This window comes from Molothrus ater, chromosome 4, assembly GCF_012460135.2.
Source record: "Molothrus ater isolate BHLD 08-10-18 breed brown headed cowbird chromosome 4, BPBGC_Mater_1.1, whole genome shotgun sequence".
In the NCBI taxonomy this organism is placed as follows: Eukaryota; Metazoa; Chordata; class Aves; order Passeriformes; family Icteridae; genus Molothrus; species Molothrus ater.
Window position 1 is genome coordinate 65276701 of NC_050481.2, and position 21923 is coordinate 65298623.

The 21923-nt window shown below is 40.2% G+C and overlaps 1 protein-coding gene across 4 annotated transcripts in view; it reads left to right on the forward strand.

The window, feature by feature from the left end:
• Nucleotides 1-21923, forward strand: part of FAM53A (family with sequence similarity 53 member A) — a 70064-nt gene that overhangs the window by 14433 nt on the left and 33708 nt on the right. For 3 of the 4 annotated variants that reach the window (XM_036382638.1, XM_054514738.1, XM_036382639.2), the window contains exons 2-4: nucleotides 6109-6353; nucleotides 13160-13214; nucleotides 16910-17712. In XM_036382638.1, the coding sequence (XP_036238531.1) occupies nucleotides 6276-6353; nucleotides 13160-13214; nucleotides 16910-17712 (936 nt within the window). In that variant the 5' untranslated portion in view covers nucleotides 6109-6275. The remainder of the gene's footprint in view (nucleotides 1-6108; nucleotides 6354-13159; nucleotides 13215-16909; nucleotides 17713-21923) is intronic. The other variant, XM_054514739.1, reaches the window with a different exon arrangement.

A 21923-nucleotide genomic window follows, 5' to 3' on the forward strand; every position in this document is an offset into this window, starting at 1 on the left:
AATCTGCCTTCAGTCCTTTTAGAGAAACTCTAAATTGCAAACTGGGTTCTTTGGTTTGTTTGTTGAGAGTTCTAGAATGTGTAGAGTGTGGTGTTAAGGCTTTATTTTGTCAACATCTGGACCCTTCAGGGAGAACAACTACAATTTAAACAGAATTTTTTAGATGTTGTGAAACAGTTTCTACAGAATACAAACTAGGATTATAAACTCCTTTCTCTTTGTCCCTTTTGGTCAGAAACTGTTATTTTGGTGTACTGTTAAAAACCTCTTTGTAAAGAACCTCAGAAAATAAAGGGGTGCTAGTTAATGGCATTGAGGGGATGCCTGAAGTATAATAAGTTGGCAATGGAGGTGTCCCTTTTTAGTACCAATCCCCCAAAATGTTAATTGATAACTTTATAGCTGTAGGAAGCTTTCTAATTAAAACAGATTTTTTTTTACTTGATGTGGAATTTTGGAAGGTTTGCAGAATAACCACACTGCAGATTAATGCTGGAAAGGATAGAATCCAAATAATTCTCTTTTAAGTGCCTGCTCTCAACAACTTTTCTGGGCTAAAAGTTATTAATAATAGACTTATGTTGTAAGGAATGCTTAGCCTCTCTATGAACTTCTTAGCACTGTAGTAAATATGTATTTTTAGAAATAGAATATTCTCTTCCCTTTTGGAATTTGGAATTTTGCATTGCAGGAAACTTAGAAATTTTGTCAGATGGCGTAAAGTATTAGCTTAGCAGTTTCTGAAAAGCTGGTCTTCCAGCTTAGAGTTGGTTCAAGCATAAGTGGGATGGGACAGATGATGCTGTGTTAAAATTTGATCAGTTTTATCTGGTGTTTCAATTCTGAAGTGCTTCTTGGATGCTGCAGAAAGTGCCAGAGGCAAAAAAATCACATCACCTTTGATCTAGGGTCTAGTAGCAAGATCACCTAGACCTGGGGTTAGTACTGCTGCAGTGATTAGCTCCTTTGACTTGCTGAAGCAGAGGTAATATTTTAAAGGAGCTGCTTATCCCAATTGGAATTTTGACTCCAGCTAATCCTTTTCTTCTGCTGGGAGCAAGCTAAGTGCATGTATGGGATTGTTGGTAATAAAGTTTCCATGCAGCACTCAGAGCAAAGAGTGGAAAATAATGTGAAGTCACAGAGGGAGCAACCCTCTGTGTTCTCACAGGTCATTTTAATGCCATGGGCAGAAAAGAATGGAACAGTGATCACCAAGAAGCACCTACATTTGTGTTATGGGGAAATCATCTAAAAATCTTGTGATCTCTTCTTCTTTATCCAAGATAGAACTTCCAGAAACAGAGAAGAAATTGTTAGAAGTGTTTCAAACAAATGTAAATTTTCCCATTGAGATGAGCTGTTGCTGGAACATTTTGTCCTGCAGGATGCAGAGGAGGAGGAGGAGTGGGTTGGAAATGAGTCTGGCTGCCTTACTTTCTTAGAGCCAAGGAGAGATTTTTTTTTTTGTGTTGGCTTTGTGTTCTTCATCAGGACTCTTCATCTCTTTGAAAGTAGCTTGTCAAACTGAATGAGCTTCTGACATCCTTTAATTGACTGGGAGGTTGGATAATCTGTATTTTTAGTAGTCTTCCCCAAAAAAGACACTAGTGATGTCACTGAGAAGATAGAGAATTTGTGACATGAGCACTTCTGTTCTATCTCCACTGTTAATTTTGGCAGACATTTTACAAGTCATTACTACTTGTAGCTGAACTTGCTCTCTCCTTTAGTAGTACTATAGAGATATAATAATGAATCTTTACCTTTCTCAACCTTCAGAATGAATAGAAAAGAACTTTAAATCAGAGGCAGTGATACTGATTCCATCACAGCTCATTCTCCAGCTTTGAGGAATGTTAGCTTTGGCTTGCATTTGGAGTTTGAATTTTATATTCCATTTATTCCTTTTGATTAGTCTGCCTTTCAACAACAACAAAAAAATCTTCTCTTCCTCCCCACCTCTCACCTCTGCCCCCCAGCTCAAGGAGATCGTAGGAAGATTAAGGCTCTCCCAGGACAGAGACTGAGTAACATCTTTTGTTGTGTGTGCTTATCTTGGAGGTCTCAGCTTGCTCACTGTCCTACCTCATCAGGCTCCACAAAGGATGGGGTGCTCAGGGAAGGATGGCCATAATCTTGTAGGACTGCATCCAACTTGGAGCTCCAAGGCCTATTGTTATCAGCTCGAGGCTTGGAGGATGTTCCTGTTTGAACTGGCAGCCCCTGGCTCTGCTGCTGCTGCCTGTGGTGACAGCAGAGCTGTGTCACCTGTGGGCTGTCCTTCCAGGCTCCCTGGAGGCCAGGGCAGGACTGCATTGTGCCAAGATCTCTGCCATGAGGCAGCTGAAAACATGTAAATTCAGCAGCATCCTCATTGCCCTAACAGGGATGGTCAAATGGTTCATAGTACTGAAAATCCAATTAGTGTGAAGTGCTGAGCAGTTTGAGAGGGATTCAGCCTGATAAGCATGAAGAGTATGATAAGGAGAGACTGAAAAATAAAGTTGGCTGCCTTTAAGCAGCTCTAGAAAAATAGCATGGTGGAAAAAGTGCATAAAGTAAACAGTTTCCTCTCTCTCTCTGTGGATCCATTAAACACATACCATAGCAGAAAGTCTCAAAATAAATAAACTAAACCCTCAAAAATAGGAAAATTAAGTGAGGAGCTTCCCTCTAGGAGGTACTGAGGGACAAAAAGCTTATAAATACATAATAACAAAGATTTAAAATGACCACAGATAAGTCATTCTGAAAATCTCGTCTCCTGGCAGCCAGTATTAATGAGCAAAGATGAGGGAAACAATTCCTTCTAGAGTATACATAGTTCAACCAGAGTGAAGCAGGAGTTTGGTCACTGAGTGAAGGTGCTGAGGCTGCAGGGAGGATTTCAGACCCCTTTGAGCTGGTAAGCTTTGACCAGTCAAAGGAGTCCAAATTGGGAAAGGAAGATGGGAGCAAAACACGTTCAAACCATGCTTCAGGAGGAGGTATCTAATTTCTAATTGAAGTAGAATATGTGTGCCTCAGTGTAGGAAATGCTGATTTCTACTGGCTTTCTTGTGTGGGGGATTTGTTTTCTTTCTGACACTGTGGTTGGACAGGTACTTGGACAGGCAGTGTCAGCATCCCACAATGCTCCCACACAAACATTTGTGTCCAGTTCATGGCAAACCACTCTGGGGAGCTGATCCAGCTGGAAAACAACATTTCCCAGAAACAAAAGGAAGTGTTTTGGTTTCACCCAGCTATAAAAATTCCTTGATCTAGTTCTCTGTGATGAGCAGAAACACTTGTGCTGGCACTCTGCTGTGGGCCACAAATAGCCAGGGAAGAGAATGTGTTGGCAGCTGAGGTACATCAAACTGCAACCTAGAATGACTTTCAGTGGTAGGAGTGTGATGGTGACATTTCAGTGGTAGGAGTGTGATGGTGACATTTTGACCACTTGAAACATTTGTTGTGTCATCCTTAACAAGGAGTGCCCAGTAAGAACAGATTTCTGGTGTAAAACAGTTAATACCAATGTACTGATCAAGCACATTTAAGAAGGGTGAGAAGGGAATTCACTTGTGAAGTGTGCTTCTGATCTGAGCTACAAGCCCTGCTATCAGGGTTGTGTTTCAAATTGAGAAATGGAATTTACTTGTGCTGGGGAGCAGGAGAAAGTGGGAGCAGCTCGATGAAGGCTTTTCAGGCTAATAGCACCTTTTTGTCCCTGCCCCATACTTCAAAATAAAACTTTGTCAGTGGAGCATGTCTCCATTTGAAAAATTATTATAGTAAGTGTGAGCTGCTAAAATGAAACTTTCTGGGGGGGTTTCCACATTGCCTGTGTTTCAGAGCTGATTGGGTCCCATGCTGTCAGAAAGGGCCTGAATGGTTGCAGTGCTCAAATACTAATTTCAGTAGCTGGTAGGATTTATGAATGTGGGTAACTACAGTTCAGCATGATTCTGAAAGTGCTGTGCTTCTGTGATTTCATTTGCTTTCCCTTTATCCTTGGATTCAATTGGTTCATTAACTAAAGTCTAATGTCATTCTGTCTAGTCTCTCCTTACTTTAGCTTGTATTAAGCTGACTTAAAATTGCAGTGAAACATTTGAAGTACTAAGCAAAATATAATTAACTGATTACAGATTAGTTTTTCTCCCATCTTTGGTAGCTTTATTGGATTTTGATTTTTTTTGCTTGAGGAAATAAAAACCTACAGATTCTTCTATGGCTCTTCCTAATAGAAGTAATTAAACGTCTGCTGAACTTTTCAGCTGGTTCTTAGCAGTAGCCTCTTACTAGTGGAACCATTTGTCCTTAACATGGATCTGAAAGTCTTGCACCAGTTATGAAGTTCTTCAGTATGTTTTCAACCTGTAAAGGAACAACATCTGACCTCCAGTCAGCCTTTCTTGTGACTTCTATTCTGGATTTCCTGATTTACTTTAAACTCCACCAGGTTTGGAAGGGGCACAGCAATGTTTGATTGGGCTGCTCTGGATACTGCTGTGTTCACATGCTTGCCCTCAAACTTGGCTTCAGCACTTCATGAGCCACAATTTGCTTTGACTGCTCACATTGAGCAGTGTAGGTGCCACCTTTACCAGTGAGTGTGTGAACTTGAGGGTTTTTTAATATTTGACCTGGTGTAATTTCAGAACATGATGTAAATATTTCAAGTTGTGTGCTTTTCTTAAAGATAGGACACATGAAGTAAAAACAGACCAGCTGAATTTCCAGCTGTCTGTGTAGCATTATTTGTGGTGGAAGAGCATTTCTAAGCATTCTATCTAACAGCAAAAAAAATGATATAGATAGATATAGGAACAAGGCCAAAAGTTGGGTAGAAGTTACATTTATGGGATAGCTCTCAGGCTGAGGGAGGCTGGTGTGTAACAGACTGCTGTGAAGGTCAAATAGTGCATGGTTAGCATATGAAAAGCATATCTGAGGATGTACTTAAAGGCAACAGGTTTAAAAGATAGTCTAACATCACCATTACTAATATTAATATCTTAGATTTAAGTGGGTTTAACTTGAATCATAGCCTCAAGTTGCTTTTTTTGCTTGCTACTACTGGTTATTTAAACAGCTAATTAATAGTGTAGAAGAGGCAATATTTTATGGAAATGTTATTTGAGAATAATTTTCTGCCTTTTTTTTAAACTGTAGATGTTAAAACTAGAAAATGTAAGTAAGCTTATGGTCCTGGTGGCATCAATGTTCCTTCCCAAAGCCTCATGTTTAAATTTGGAAATACTTCTAAGAAGATCTCTTCTCACTTTAGATTCCATAAGTGGTCCCTGAACATGCTTGGCCAGCTTAAATCATCAAGAATGGTTAATGCAGGCCACTAGAGAGAGAAAATATGTAGAGGGTTTTTAAGATAAGAAGAGGTAGCTGATGAACCTCGTGCTTTTGATTTAGATGACTGCTCACAGAATAAAGATATCAAAGCTGTTGTCTGTGATACTTTTGTGTGTATGGGAATCTGTCCTGGTTACCAGATCTGGTGTTTGCTGACAGGTAACAATTATGTAACCTTTAAAGAAAAAGCTGAAAAAACCACAGGGCAAGATATTAAAAGTAGCTGAGGGTTTTGGAAGTGTGTATAGTGTTTATTACCCACTGTTTCACTTTTGTTTTTAAGAGGGGATTAGTGATGAAAAAGTAATGTAGACTGCTTTAACATGCCAAATAGTGTTAAACATGCAGAACAGTTTGGTGGGTGAGTGCCTGTGTCATGTGCTGTTCCAATATACCTGGCTTAGGCTTCAGTAGTTTAAATGAGAGGAAGATTTCCCTGTGCCTTGGATTAAACTCCGAGGTAGAAGCAGTTCAGTAGCAGGAAACAGCCAAACCATATACTCTGATCTGCATCATTAATGAGTCTCATCTCCTTTCTGAAATCTTAATCAGTGAAATCTCAAATAGGAGTATTCTTTCATGAGGAGAGATGTGTAATCTGCAATGCCAGGCCATCAGCACAGGTCACAAAGTGATATATTTGCATGAGGGACTAGTCCAAATAAGAGTTGTGTTATTACAATACTAATTATTATATATGTGAGAATTTTTCTGACTTTTTCCTTTTTTTCTAATCCAATTTTACAGGAAAGCAGACATGATACACTGACAGCATTTGGAAATAAACTTTGGCAGTAAGATGGAAGCATAAATCTCAAGATTCTAGACCAAAACAGAAATGGCTCATGAGTATTGAAAGAAGAGACTGAAGAGCCTCCAACACTTTTGTGAGCAGTGGAAAAGGAACAACTACCATGGTAACACTAATAACAGAAAAGCTGCAGAACCAGAGCTTGGATGATCTGACCTGTAAAACATACAATATTAATCTGGTAAGGATCTACCAAAACACATGAAATAAACGTGAAATGCCAAGTAACTCACAAATGCATAACAGATTTGAGAATGCAGATCAGCCAGAATTCAGCTATTTGAGTTAGGATTGGTTTGCAGGGTTGGGTGAGAGTTGTAATGGGAAGGAAAAGTGGATCTTCAGTGTTTAGTCTGTTTCTGAAGTGGTGTTTTCTTACTTTAATGATCTTTTAAAACTTGCTACTTCATTTTAAATAGCAAAAAGCCAGTTCTCTTCATGAAATAGTGTTCTAATGACTAAAAAGGAGTATCCAAGCATCTCAGGATTCCTTTTTTACTAGCAAAATGAAAACTTCAATCCATAGAAATGTGTCCTTCACCCCATACAGTCCAGGTGCTTGATAGCTTTATATCTGACAAGAGTATTTACTTATAAAAATCTTTCACTGCCACATAGGTAACTATCAGCATTGGGCAGAAGGAAAACAGATCATCAAGCAAATACAGTTAAACCAAAAGTCAGGTTGCTACCAGACTGTTGTTGTTCCTGGTAGAGTGGATCCTGGCTTTTTCAGTGTCTCAGATGTCTGGTGCTCTGAAAAACTTTGTAGTTTATAGTGTTATTCTTGCTGGTTTAATCTCTGGGTGCATTATGTGGTTCAAGCATGCAATTCAGGCATGAAGGAGTCTGTTCTCTTCACATCTCTCTTGTGAATGAAATAGCTACTCCAGAGTGAGTAATACACAAAAGTCTCTTGTCACTTCCAGGTGCCTACCTGAGAACCCTGAAACCATGTTCTGTATAGAATGCACTAATTTTGTTTTGCTGACTTTAATTACAGTGGCACCCTTCTGTAAGTCAAACTTCAATGTTCCAGTGGGACACAAAAGAGCTTAACTGAATGTCAAGGTGTTGCTCAACTCAAGTCTTGTTACTTTTTAAAATAATCAAATATTGGACCTGAAGTATGTCAGTTACTTTTAAATTCTGTGTTGTAACTTATTTCAACAACTGAACTGCTTCCTTATTGATTTCAAGGGCCCAAAGCAAGTGAAGTATACCTTGAATGTGGTGGAATTTGTGCACAAGCACCTGCAATTCTCATGTATGCAGTTCCCTGTCCAGTAAGGACATGTAACAGTGGACATTAATCAAGCAGTTTTATTTTCAAAACTGTAGCAGGTCCATTTAGAGTTCTTCCAATAATTGATTTTACTTTTATTTCACCTGCCCCTTAGATATGTGCTATTCTTGAAAGGCAGATTTAAGGTGTTAAAATGATGTTCCCTCTCAGGAGAGGTGCATACTTAGCTTGCATTTATTTTGTCTGGTTTGAGGAAGCATTTGGGTCATGCAGTTTGTAGGAGAATCTGCTGTATCTGTGAACTGGCAGTGTCATAATTTGTAACTAAACTCTGGGGCCTAATTGTGAGCCAATAATGACTTACAGCCAGTAGCAGTGTTTAGTGACAAACATGTAGCAGCACCTTGTACTTTCCAGTCTTTTTACCAAAAGTCACTGAAAGTTTGGACCACAGACTGTAATAGGAGAGAAGGATATATTACTGCTTTTACACTGTGTGGAGTCTGCACAGGAGTGTTTTGGCTGTAATATGTTGTAGGTTGGTTGCTTTTTATTCCTCTCCTTATCTGGACTTTTAAAAAAGCATGAAAAAGGACAAGTAGAGCGGAAAATGGCACATGATGTCTCATCAGTTGTTTCGTCCTCAGCCTTCTCCTGTTCCTCTCCTTCTTTTATCTGTCAAGTAATTGGTTTTGTAAGTGCTTTAGTTTTTACAGAAAATAGGTTCTGAGGACAGGAACAGGTTCTGTTTGCACACAATGGCACCCTGAAAAAGTGTGGAAATTGCATAGTGAGGTGTGGAAGTAGAGAAGCAAGTGTGAATAAAAGTGTGCAAGTAGGTTGCTCCCTACTAAAAAGGATTCATGGAAGCAAATAATGACTTCCTGACTAAAATGAGAACCTAAGATGATAAAAAGGTGTGCTCTTTCCACTGGTGAAGGCAATTGCTAAATGTCACTAAGAGAAAAAGACTGCTGGTGATAGTCTGGTATCACTACTAGCACATTTAGGCTTTTTGGCAAGAAGTTCAGGTTAATGCTGTAGTTTCTTCTAATAGCAGCAGTTTGGAGCAATTCTGAAGTGATCTTGGCTGGACCTTTTGTTACTTGTGCTGGCACAAAGTTCTGTGACACCGTGTGGTGAACCTCATTGTGAGCTGATTGAGGATTAAGACCAACTTTTCTTGCCTGGATTAATATAGTTAAACCTTATCAGTTTTGTGATACCTTTTACTGTGCATCTGCACAAGTGTCTGGGCACAAGTAGATAAAATAGCTGGGTAAAAGCTATTCTGTTATACAGCTCATGAATGAGGGTTATAAAAGAAGAAAGAATGGCTCTTTCAAAGCCATGTGCTGTGCAGCCGAGCTGGGCACAAAGACAACATGTATAGGACAGAGTACACTTTTTCATTTGTGTAAGCTGTGTGGTGACCAAGTACCTCTCTTTTATGTTGTAAAATACTGGCTGCAGCTTTTTACTGCTCTGTTAAATGGCATGCTAATTTTCCAAGCTGGTGTAATTCAGACAGTGCATGCTCAGTGATGTTGTACAGCCTTGTCCTGCACCTGCCTTCAGGAAGATGACTGAGTGACTTGCTGTAGAAGCAGGAAGGTTGTCCCAAGCTTTTTTCCCCAGTTTGAGTATTGTAGCTCACAAAGTAGTGTCCCTGGTTGCTCAACTCTACCTCACAAAAGAAGTGAGAAGTTCTGTGAGCACATTGTGGCTTTCATGAGTTGACAGCAGCACTAAATCAAATAGTTGGTTTCTAGTCCCTTGAACTCTCAAAACTTTTTTAGAATTCAAAAGTCTTGGATTTGTCTGTATTCTGACTAAACTTGTATCTTTTTCATATTGCTGTATAGAATCACATGTTGGTTTGTGAAGTAACAGTATGTGAGCTGTAGACTTCAAGGTGTGGTAGTAAGGAAACATGAGCACTGCCAGTCAAGGATTTGTGAAAGGAACAAGTTTTGCTGTAAAACCCCTTGCAGGCATATGGGGGGGGATTGTTATTTTTAATTTTTGAGTCTTATTTATGTTAAAAAATGTAGAATTAGACTCTCTTCCTCAGAGGAAAAGCCACTGTCAGACTACTTGACTTAATCACTTCTTTGCATCCTGAGAAAAGGTCAAAGTGTTCCTCCTCACTATTTCATATCCAGTCATATTTGGAGGACATTTGGTAGAGAGACAGAGGTCTGGCATGACTTATTCAGACTGAGTCACATCTGTATGGTGGTGGTTAAATTAGTATTTGAATGATAAACAATGGCTTCCCTGTGGTTTGGAAAGGATGCTGATAAATTGGAGGAACTCAAATATACTTGGAAACTGGAAAAAATGCTTTGAAATTAAAGTCATTAATTTTAAAAGTATGAAGATGAAGTTGTCATTCTGAGTATAATGAGGAGAGATAGCACAGGCTGTGAAGTCCTTAATGCAGTACATTGGAGTGTAGAAGAATAGCCAGAATTATTTTTGTTACAGTTGGCTTCTGCTAGCAAAGAACACTTAAAATTAGTGATGTAAATTATAATTCATTGTCAGCCTCACTTGAACAGCTCTTCCACTTACTCAGTTCAGACTAGGTGTCTTTTTGAGTGAGTATTTTAATGAAAGAACAGCTGTTAAGATTCAGGAAACCAACTGAAACTTACAGCACTGTCCTAGATGTTGTACCACACCTTTCCTTTCCTTTTGGACACAGTCTGTCCGGCTGCACAAAAGAGATTCTATTTATGAACAAGCATTTCCAAGTAGATCCACTTCTTGGCATGAAGCAAACAATTCTAACCTCAGGTGAAACTTGTAGTTTCATTGTTTTATGTGTTTATCTTAAAATATGCCATTATTTCCCTAATAAATTCTCCAAAGGCATGAGATCTCTGTGGATGTTTTAACATCTATTCAAAAAGCAGTAGTTGCAAGATGGATGTGTTTCCTCTTCAGGAAAGTGACCTTGTTGAATAATTTGGCCTTATTCTAAGGAAAATTTCCTTCACACAGAGGGGTAGCTTCCCTGTCAAGGTTCTCAGCAATTGCAAGCAGTTTTCAGGCATAATCACAAAATAAAGTCTGAATTGAGGAAGCTTCAGGTAGCTCCTAGCACAAAGGGAATGACTGGGGGAGGGTAGAGCGTGGCCAGCCCAGGAGGGCTGATAAACTGGTTCAGTGCCCTGTTACAGTAATATCTATCTAGTGGGACTTGGGCCATGTGCTGTATAGATTAAATAAAGAAATCCTCCCTCCTATAAAAATTTACAGCCTGACAGGGTCTTCTCAAGTTTAGGCTTCCAGAGGTAGTTAAAACACACCAGCAGACACTGTTTCCAAGTATTTTTGTGTCAGTTGTAGAAAGCCAAGCATATATTGTAAAGGAGATTTGTTACTTACTTGTCCTCTTAGTCACTCAACCCTTATTTCAGTGCCTTGAGCTTTTGATAGAAGTAGTGCAGCTTACTCTCCCTTTCAGCATGTGATGTCACATGTCATGTTCTTAGAGTTTTTGGTCTGAATCTCCAAAGAATTAGCAAAGGATTTTTTTTGTGACTTAGCAGGATTCTGTGTAAGAGATGCCAAGTTGCAGAGGAGATGTGTCTGCTTTGTAATGGAACTGAGCACTGACTTCTCCAGAACCTGGTCAGAAATAGCTGGAAGAACAAGGTTACTGTCTGAGTTAGGGAACATTGCAGTTCTCTGGAGGACAGATAGTCTGTGTGTATGTGATCCTGCTGTTTCCATGGTGCCCCTGACAAATGGTTCCAGTGCTCTGCAGTTGTCAAAGATAAAGTAGTTTAGTCTAATTGATGGACAAGGCTTTTTAAGGTGGCAAAAGTACAGGTAATCAAATAACTTGGACATTCATGAAGAGAAGCTTTTTAAAGATGCGTTTGGCTGAAAACTGTAAAAACTTAAGTATCAGCTGCCATGTAGGATTGTCCTTGAGGTTCTTTTCCTTATGGGTATTGAATATCTTGGCCTGTGTGAATAAATAGTCTTTTAAATAGCCCTAACTATTATGCCCATATTAACTCATCTTGTTACTCTTTTCATCTGGCTCAGGATAAATAAGACTTTTTGACACAGAGTTTTGTTATGAAAACACATTTTCTGTAGCTACTGTCTGATAGTTGAATAGGTTGATATTGCCTTTTATTTGGGGAATGATGGAAAGGAAGAATTTGTTGGAAGATCTTATCTTTAAGTCTCTAATTTGTCCATTTTCCCTTTAGGGACAGCTGAAATGTAACTACTGTTACCTTAATGTGCTCCTGTGTTTCACTTGAAGCTGGTGCCTGATTAAATTAAAGATGGGTACTGGCTTTTTAAATGTGAATTCTATGCAACTGGCAAGTTGCAGACTTCAAATGGTTTGGACTAATTAAAAGCAGATCCAATGGAGATTTAAACTTGGGGTTCTGCTGTTTACTTAGAGTAGCTTCTTTAGAAGGAGGTTATAAATGTGTTTACAAAGTAAAAATGAAATGGTTTGTCTTATAATGCAGGTGCTGATTAAAAAATAAGATCAAAAATCTCATTGCTGTCCTATCCTTTAATCTGTTCTGTTATTTCCTACCTGTGAAACAATAACAACCAAGGGAATATTACCACAGCTCAGTGTTTGTCTCTGTGGGGCTCAAGGATATAAAGTTGTCACTAGCACTATGTGCTGCTGTACAGAAAAAAAAGAAAGGCTTTGTAGCCCAAGGATGTTTGTTTAAAAATTGACTTTGTATCTGGAAAGGAAGTGTATGTACAATGCTATCTTCTTTGGCTATACACAAAGAACAATGTTCACATAAAGTGTGTTGCTGTTTTTTAAAGCAATCTTCCTCTCCATCCTGAGGTGGTGGTGGGGGAGTGAATAATGACCCTTGGCTTGATGGAGCTATGAGCCACTTATTTATAGCTCCTTTATAGGATGCTGGATTTGCAGGCTCTGTGCTTTGTCTGAGAAATCTAGACCATTAAGAATGCCTTTGTAGTAATATTTTTTTAGGTAAATTAGTTACAAACTTGTCTTACTGTGTAGATGCTACTGATGAGGCTTAATTGAAGGCCTTTACAGACAGACTTTGTTTTAAGCATGGCTGTCATGTTGTTTTCCACCAATAAGCTGAGATTTAAAAAGCAGTCAGTCTGCTAAAGATGTTTTGATGATAGAAAAGGTATTTTTCAATGGCTTTTCTACTTTGCAGGTTTTTTTTTTTTACTACTTCATTGATTGTAAGAAAATGCAAAATACTAATAAAGCTTGATTGGAACAGTGTTCATGGTGGGGAACTTCAAGACCTTGTATATTTAATTTAGATAAAGCTATTCCTGTCCCTTAGTTGAAGATGAAGTGTTTAGCCTTCTAGCCTTAAGATTGAAAATGGAAACCCAACTGCCAGATTGTAATTTCCTCTCTGCTGAAATGAGAATTGGATCAAAGCTCTTTCATTAAGGATGAATTATCACTCTTAATTTTCCAGTTTATTTGCATGGGCTAATGTTGTAGCTCTTGAAACAGTTTGATACTTAGCAATATATCAGAAAACATTACAAATAATTAGGTGCCAGAGGCTTATTTATAAAGATCAGCTGTTCAGGAATTTCTTCAAGTTACATTGGAAAACCCCATCTTTTAAAGGCATTGTTAGCTGCACATATAGGAAAACTAAAAACTGCATGCACATTCCTTGAAGTGAATGCTGACTCTTTCCACAGTTAAAACTTTTTTTTCTGATTGATTTCAGTACTCATCTGAGAAGCTGAACAAAAGTGGCAGCTTGTTCCCTTTCGAAATCAATGGTAAGTTCTTCAGAAACCTTAGCTGTGTTTTACTGAGGTAATTGGTATAGCAAGCAGCCTTTCTTTTGTAAATAAGGTGAGGGGATGGAGCATGCTGCTGTAGAGCCTGCTGGTTTAAGCTGGTCTTTGAACAATACTGGGAATAGCTGGTTGTTAGTTTTGTACTTGTGATCTGCTTTGCATAGTAAAAAGCCCGTGTAACTTTTTTTTTGTTCATTATCTGCCTTGGTCTGCAGAAGCACACTAATGCTGTTTTTCATGTTAAGCATCTTCAGATTCCTCAGCTAGTAGAAATCTTTGTACACCTTATTATATTCTTTGCCACACAGACCATCCAGCATGATGCAAACCTGAAGCTCAAGTCCAGTGCCCTCATAGAAGTGTTATTTGCTTTTATTCCCCCTTGGTCCTATTAGAATAAGCTTCATCTAGCAAAAAGAAGAGTTCCAGTTATTGATATGTGAACTTTGTACTGCCTTATTAAGGTGTGGAGTTGAAATTTTGCATGTTATGTTTTCTCTGAGCAAGGAGGACTTTTATTTGCTCAGTGGGATTCCTCATAAAATGTGAATCTTGGTTTGTGAGAAGTTTCAAATGGTGCTTTGTCTAAATAACATTACCAACTAGGCAGGTATCCTGGTGGGAGTCTGTTATAGACCACCCAACCAGGATCAAGAGAGGCAGACAAAATACTCTGTAAGCAGCTGGAGAAGCCTCACAATTGCTGGTCCTTGTTGTCATGGGGGACTTCAACTCGCCAGATGTCTGCTGGAAATACAATACAGCAGAGAGGAAGCAGTCCAGGAGGTTCCTGGACTTTGTGGAAGAAAACTCCCTGATGCAGCTGATGAGTGAGCTCAGCCCGGGGAGAGACCCTGCTGGTTTTAAACAGGGAAGGACTGGTGGTGATGTGGTGATCAGAGGCTGCATGGGGTTTGATCCTTGGAGAAAGGAGCAGGCAGGGATTAGGAGAACTGCCACCTGGAACTTCTGGAGGGCAGAAGTAGGAGGCTGGTTGCCAGAATCCTTTGGGAGGCAGTCCTGAATGGCAGAGGAGTCCAGGAAGGCTGGATGTGCTTTAAGAAGGAAATGTTAAAGGTGCAGGCTGTTGAAAGATGAGCCAGTGGGGAAGATGATTGCCCTGATTAAACAGAGAGCTTTGCTTGGAGCTCAAGGCTAAGGAAAAAAAGCCAGGAGAGGTGACCTTTGGAGGGAGGGGAAGGCAACTCAGGAGGACTATAAGGATGTTGTCAGGTTATGCAGGGAGACAATTAGAAGGGCCAGAGTTCAACAAGAAGCTGATCTGGCTACTGCCATAAAACACAATTAAAAATGTTTCTGTAAATGCTTCAGCAACAGAAGGAGAATGTCCATCCTTTACTGGATGCAAGGATGATATAAGCTGAGGTGCTTAATGCCTTCTTTGCCACAGTCTTGAACAGTAAGACCAGTTGTTCTCTGGGTGCTCGGCCCCTTGAGGTGGGAGACAGGGGTGGGGAGCAGAATGAAGCCCCCATAATCCAAGGGGAAATGGTCAGAGATCTGCTGCATCACTTGGACCCACACAGGTCTGTGGGGCTGCGTGGGATCCACCCAGGAGGACTGAGGGGGTCATGGATGGGCTCACTGAGCCACTCTGGCATTTACCAGCAGTCCTGGTTCTCTGGGGAGGTCCCAGGTCACCAAATGTGGCACTCATCTACCAGCAGGGCCTGGAGGATGGCCTGGGAGCTACAGGCCTGTCAGTGTGGGCTTTCTGAAAGGCAGGTCCTGCTTAACCAACTCAGTCTCCTTCTCTAACGAGGTGACCTGTCTTGTGCATGAGGGAAAGGCTTCTCCTGAATAGCAGGTGACAGGACAAGAGGAAACGGCCTCAAGTTGCACCAGGGGAGGCCTAGATTGGATGTTAGGAAAAATTTATTCACTGGAAGGGTTGTCAAGTATGGAAACTGGCTGCCTAGGGCAGTGCTGGAGTCACCATCCCTGCAGGTATTTAAAACACATGTAGATGTGGCACTTAAAACATGGTTTAGTGGTGGACTTGGTGGATTTAAGTTAATGATTGGACTCTGATCTTAGAGCTCTTTTCCAGACTAAATTATTAGGTGCTTCTGCCATGTAAACAATTAAAACACAGATTCTTGGCATTTTATTTTTACATTAAACTTTTAAATAAGTCTCCTAGCCTGGAAGAAAGCTTCTGAAGGATTTTAAAAAATCAGGTGAGTTCCAGCTAGGAAATTGTCCTACAGTAGATGCTAGGAGTTTTATACATTAGCTGGACCCTATTGTGTTGGCTCTTTTACTTGCATTGAATTATGGATGGTCCCTGCCTTGAAGAGCTTGCATGCTTAAGGCAAAGCACAGTATGTGGTTGTACCCATCTGAAAGAATGGAGGAGGAAGGACAGAGGAATTCTAATAAAACATGTTTGAATAGGCCAGCTGTCTGCACAGTTAAATGATTTTGAGACAATAGGGTGTTCTTTAAATAAGATCCAAATAAACAGGATAATCCATGACATACTTTGGGCATGGAACATGTACAACTATTTGGGTTTGCAACTTTTAAAGCTACTCAGCAAGTTTTTAGCTGTTTATTACTCTAAAACTTAGTTTAGAAAATCAGCCATAGGAATATACTAGTATTCAGTGTTTAGGCTCTATCTAGGTTCTTAAAGTAGGTGTATGGGAAAAAATGGGTATTTTAAATGTTCTTTCTTTAAAGCCAGGATAAGTGAAACTTATTTGGCTAATTGGTTTAAATTAGCAAATTTTCTAACCAAGCATGAAGCACTGTTAGCTGGCCAACAGTTTTGCTGCTTTTCAATTTGCAAATCCAAAGTCTGCTGTAGTTCTTCTTACACTTCATTGTATAATGTGGAGGAACAGCTGTAAAATGTGCAGAATGTTCTCAAAGAAACACTTCACAAAAGAGTGAGAGGCTGCACTGGCAGACTGCTTTTAACCCAGCATTGCCACTTCAGATGAGAAGTTGTGCACTATGTCTGCATTCACAGTAAGACTTGCAGGAGGTTTTTAAGGGATACTTTATTTTATGCATTAAATTAAGATTTGGGGTCTTTTCTAGTAGTCAGAGTGTAAGGGGGGAAGCAACAGTCTTCATGATTTAACTTTATACTGTTTCTAATTTAAAGTTTTTTAGAGCAGAGAATGTGAACACCCTTTGGAAGTTTTCTTTAATAAGGTGTTTTTAATAGAAAAGCATAAGAGCTAAATGAAGAACAGCAGTTTGAAGTGATTATCCAGCTCTTGCATAGAAAAATAAAAAGTTTCCTGATGGCTTCTTGCAAGAATCCTTGTCTCAACAGCTTCTTGTGTTGTTAATCTGTTTTGGTTGTACCTGAGCTTGTTCACTAGTCTGATTTAATTGTAGTGTGTGCTGTGCACTAGGAAACTGTCCTGTTGCTCACTGAAAAAAAACCCATTGTGGTTATTCAGTGTAAAGGAAAATGTATTAACAAGGAATGCCTGGATTGGTTCCTGATTAAATACTTTGGTCTTTGTGGTTTTGAATTTTCTACTTTTTTTTTATAGTGTGAAATTTTGATTAGGAACTGAGTACTTAAGGCTCATCCTTCTAAAGATGATTTTGATGGCTTTACATGGAACGATTTGTGTTAAGCCTAGCTTTTTCTCCTTTCACCTCTCACCTGTATCTTCTCTTGCTTTCAGAAGACAGTCCTTGGAAAGCTTTAAATGGGGGTTACCCAATCCAGCCTGACACCACCAGGAGCTCAGCTTACCCTTTCCCAGTGTGCCCGTTCAGCACCGGCGCTGCCAGCAATGGCAGCCTGCCGTGGCAGCAGGAGCCCTCCAGCACGTCCATGGTGTCGGGATGGATCAGCGAGCTGAACCTGAACGAGAACTCGGGCCAGCCCCTGGCGCCGCCCACCAAGCGCCACTGCCGCTCGCTGTCGGAGCCGGACGAGCTGGCGCGCTGCCGCTCGCCCTGGAAGCCCGGCAGCTCCAAGGTTTGGACTCCTGTGTCAAAGAGACGCTGTAACAGCGGCGGCAGCGCTACCTTGCAGCGCTGCAACAGCCACGGAAGTGCCACCTTGCAGAGAAGCACAAGCATCAGCCTGCCACAGAACATCCTGTCCCTAAACAACGTCTTCACCATCACCAGCTTCAACACCTCTCCAGTACCCAGGCCTTCCTCTGCCAGCAGCGGGTTTGTGGACAGCAGCGAGGGCAGCACGAGCTCCAGCACCCGCTGGAATTCCGGAGGCCCTTGTGACTTTAACCCAAGGCGCCGCCTGTCCCTCTCCCAGGAGCACATCACCGAGACAGGGAATCTCTTGCCTTCAGCCAGCAGCACTCCCACCTCCACACCCGAGCTCAGCCGGCGGCAGGGCCTGCTCAGGTGCCGCTCGCAGCCCTGCGTGCTGAACGAGAAGAAAAGCCGGCTGAAGCGCAGACGGGAGGAGGATGTACGATGGAACAGGCCATCCTTAGACTTTTTTAAAATGACACGGGTGAGATTTTGCTTTGCTCAGTGTGGGAAGGGTGCTCTTTTGCAGAAAGGTTGTTTCTAGATCAGCAGCACTGATCTGTAGGTGTTGCAGGTTTGCTTGTGCCCTGTCTGTCACCTTTGGCAGGAGAGCAGGTTGCTTGCGCTATACCCTAATGCTACTTAGGTTCTGCCTCTGAAACCCAGTTCTTGAAGTGCATTCTACTTGATATAGAATGCTGAGAGCTCTGAAAAGATGCTTAAAAGCAGAAACCACAGAAAAATAGCTTGCTTTTTGAAAAGCAAGGAGGCCATGGGGAATGGAGTAGACATGGTAGCAAAAAGTTGACTGTGTTCCCCAGTGCAATGATTTTGGAGTAATCTTCCTGCAAATCTGTTTGATTAGGCCTTTCCTTGGTTTGAGTAATTCTATGAAGCTAAATAAGAACAAGCAAACCTCTGTATAAATGGATTAACTAAAGAAGCTTCAAATAAGCAGTTGGAAAGAGATAGTATTCTAATATGGCAACTACACGTGCTCTAGCTCAATGGAGAGGTGTTTTCCTCCAGAATTTTATTTAGAGTTCTACTTCCCTCCACATAGAGTAGAGGTGCTGATTCAAGAGCTAGAAAACTTCAGTTCATGCCTATACTTTGTATGTAATGCAAATGCATGTAACAGAACTCGCTTCTTTGGAGTTTCTTGGTCAGCAGAGTTGAGTGCTACAGTTAAAAATGTAAAACTGAATCTAGCATTATGGTCAGAGAACACTTTGTGCCCTACTGCCTTCAGTAGATACCAGACTTGGAAGGTTTGTGAGATAGTTCTGTTATGACCAGTGGTGAGGAGACAGTTTGCAAAAGTAGCAGTAAAATTGTAAGGAAGGGACATAGTTGAGCACCAGTGTCTCTGTATGTGATACACTGTGCAAAAGAAAATAGAAAGAAAAAGAACTAGAATAGGACACAGTGTTGGCTGAAATATGCAGTTTGTGGTACCCCAGTATTAGTAGGCTTTACATCAAAATACCAGTAAGATAGTTCCAGTATCTATCTGATGCTAACTGATTTATATCCACTTGCGTAAAAGTCTCTGTGGTGACAACTGTCCTTCCCTTTTACTTTTGGAAACAACTTCCTTATATCTTAAAGGATTTTCCTCTTTAAAAATACAACATTTTTAGTGGAGCTGTGGGGGTAAAGCAATCTGTGTAGTTACTGATAAGGTTGATAATCAGTTCTGTTCTAGGTATGACTAGACAGTGTTCTGAGTTTTGGCTAAGATGCAAGTTTACTAGTTAGCTAATCAGATTTTACCTGTTTCTCTGTGTTAATCACTGTTGGGATTAGTTTGCTAATCTAGACCAGAAGTATTATTGGATTTGCCTTTCAACTGCCTGTGTGGTCTAATGCAGGTTTCTTTATGTAAAATTGAAAACCTGCCCCTTTTTTGGCTAGGCTCAGTGCTTGCATTCTTCAAGCTCTGGAGGTGAGATGCAATATTTCAGGCTACTGAATAGCTTCAGTTTCTCAGATCTTGTACCTTTTAAATAATCCATACAGCAGTGTGAATGGAAGAAACCTGTTACAGCCCATGTCTATAGGAAGTTTTTTGGCAGTTTAGAATTGCTGCAGAATTGTATATGCACTAATATTTAGCCAGTCTTGACTGCTTTTCCTGTGAGACTATTTTGAATTGATGATTTCATGATGAGTAGTTTATTATGCAGTGTCAAGACCTGATGCTTTCTTTCCAGCCATTTCAGTAGAATCTTCCTATTAAGATACTACTGTGTTTTTATTCCAAGCACAAACTATAGCTTGGAAATACATCGATTTCCAAACACGCTAAACCTTAATGAAAGCGTCTGTTGAAAAATGAGACAAGTACTGGAAACATTTGAAGCAAAAATTAAGTTTCCAAGGAATATCAGGGTTTTTTAGAATGTCAGCTGGCTTACCCATTTTATTTTAGAAGTCTTCTTATCTTACCTTCTCTGCATGCCCCAAATCCTAGCAGATGTATATGCTTTGAAATTTACATTGTGGTCTTCAGCAAAATTACTGCTGTGCACAATGTCATGAGCTAATACTACAGAAAGCTTGTTTTGAAGTGTCATACAAGGTGTCCTATATCTGCATAGAGCTCAGTGAAGATCAGGGCTACCATTAGGGAAAGTTCAGTAAGTCCTTCCTTTCATGTATCTTGATGGCTCCTTATTGTTTCCAAAAATACTTTTTCTGTGATTTCAAATTCACTTCCAAGTCAGTTTATGAAAGACCTCTGTTGAAAACAAGCACTTTTAAGGATTTTTGTTTTAAGCTTTACTGCAAATATTTTGATGTTCTCCAGTCTTCCTAAAAAGCTCAACTTACCAAATGGTTGCTCAAAACCAGGTCAGCAGTTAGATAATAGTGCTTGTGGAGAACTTTACATAGGGCAGATATGATTTATGATAGATCTGAAGGTGGTATATTGGAGCCACAACTGCTTGAAGATGAAAGTTTTGGGGCTGCAGACATTTCTGCCAATGCTCTGGTGTCCTGAGAGGTTTACACAAACACCTGCTGAAGCTGCAGAAGGCCTCTCAGCAAGGAATTCTCTCAAATCAGTATTAATCAGCAATAAATGATTTATTTACTTCAGCTTGAAGCAAAGGCTCTTACATCTCAATGAAGATCTTGAATAGCTGTGGTTGGGTGAAGCTTTAGAGGGAGAAGGGGATGAAAGGTGTGTTTTGGTTTGATGTGTTTTATTTTCTTGTTTTTGTTTTGGTATTGGCTTTTCGTGTTTTGGACTTCTTTTCACTACTGAACTGGGTTTTTTTTGCTAGTTGAGTTCTGAAAACGTACAGTCTTGTTGATTGTTGTTTCAGTCCCTATTAATTTAATAAATGTTAGTGCTAGAAAATCAAAAGTCTAATTCTGAAAGCAAAGTTTCTATTGTCATTGCTTTTTAAGTTCAGATTCATTGATGAGAAAATTCAGATTATTAATTTATCCATGCCTGTTCTTAATTTCTGTCCTTGTTCCTGGCTTGCTCCTTCCACTGTTGCATCTTTAATATTCTGATTTACGCCTTTATTTAGAAGAGGTAAAGAAATTGGGCAGCTCTGAATACCATAAACTGTTTATTTCTATGTACTTTGACTTTGTTTTATTCTTCCACAGACCTTCACACTTCACTGCACTCCCCCTCTGGTTTAGGTTTTCATGCCCTCTTGGGAAGGAATATGCCATACCTTCAATTCTCATGGAAAAAGCTGCATTAATATCCAGTAAAGTGATTCATGTATGTAGAAAGAGATTGAAATGTTCAGGCAGATTTCTGTTCAGGCCTGCTTAGCTCTCACATAATGCTAAATTTGGGAAGGATCTTTTTCTGCACTAGAAGCTGAAAATTCAAACTTGTGAAACATCAGACCTAGGACATGAAGACAGCTGTAAAAACAAGTGGAAAAGACTGTAGGAAAAGATAACAAAAGCAAGAGCTGTTTCCAGCCCCCGAAGGCTCAAAATTACTTTCTCCATTCAGTTTTGTGTGCAAGGAGAGCTGTAGGAGTTGTAGCACAGCAGAACGCTGTGTCTGTGCCCTCTGAGCACTTGTTCACAAGCAAATCAGAAAGAAGAATGAGAGGAGAAGCTGGCTGCAGCGAGCAGTGCCAGCCCTCCTCCCTGGCAGCAGACATTGTGTCATCCTGCTGTTTGGAGATGCCTGAGTGTGGCCAAGAGCCTCTCCGGGCTTGTGCTCTCCTGCAGCAAATCCACTCTGTCTCAGAGGCTGCCACTGAATGAGTCAAGGTGGTGTTTAGACTGCTAACTGCAGTATGAGGAGAGAAATGTTTCTTTACTGAAGTGGAAACTGCTGAGTTTTTTTCCAGTTTTCTGCTTTGTGAGTTATGTCAGTTGATCCTGAGGTGCGACAAGGCAAGAGCAGCCAAGAGGTTGCACATGTTTTTTGATGTGTAAGCAAGTTTTACTGTGACAGTGAGATTTAATTCTGTTTTAGATCAAACAACACACTGTAGTTTGAAGTCTTTCTGGTGTTCAACATTCTTGTGTTACTCCTCCCCCAGTGTGGTGGCATGAGGTTCCAGAGAGTAACAATCCTGGTAGCATACTTTAAAATCCCAAACTGTTTGTGTTTTCTGTGAAGTGGTGCTTGGTCTGTTTAAATAGTTAACACCAAATACCTGTCTTTATCCACATAAGTAATAGTTTCAGCTATTGAATCCT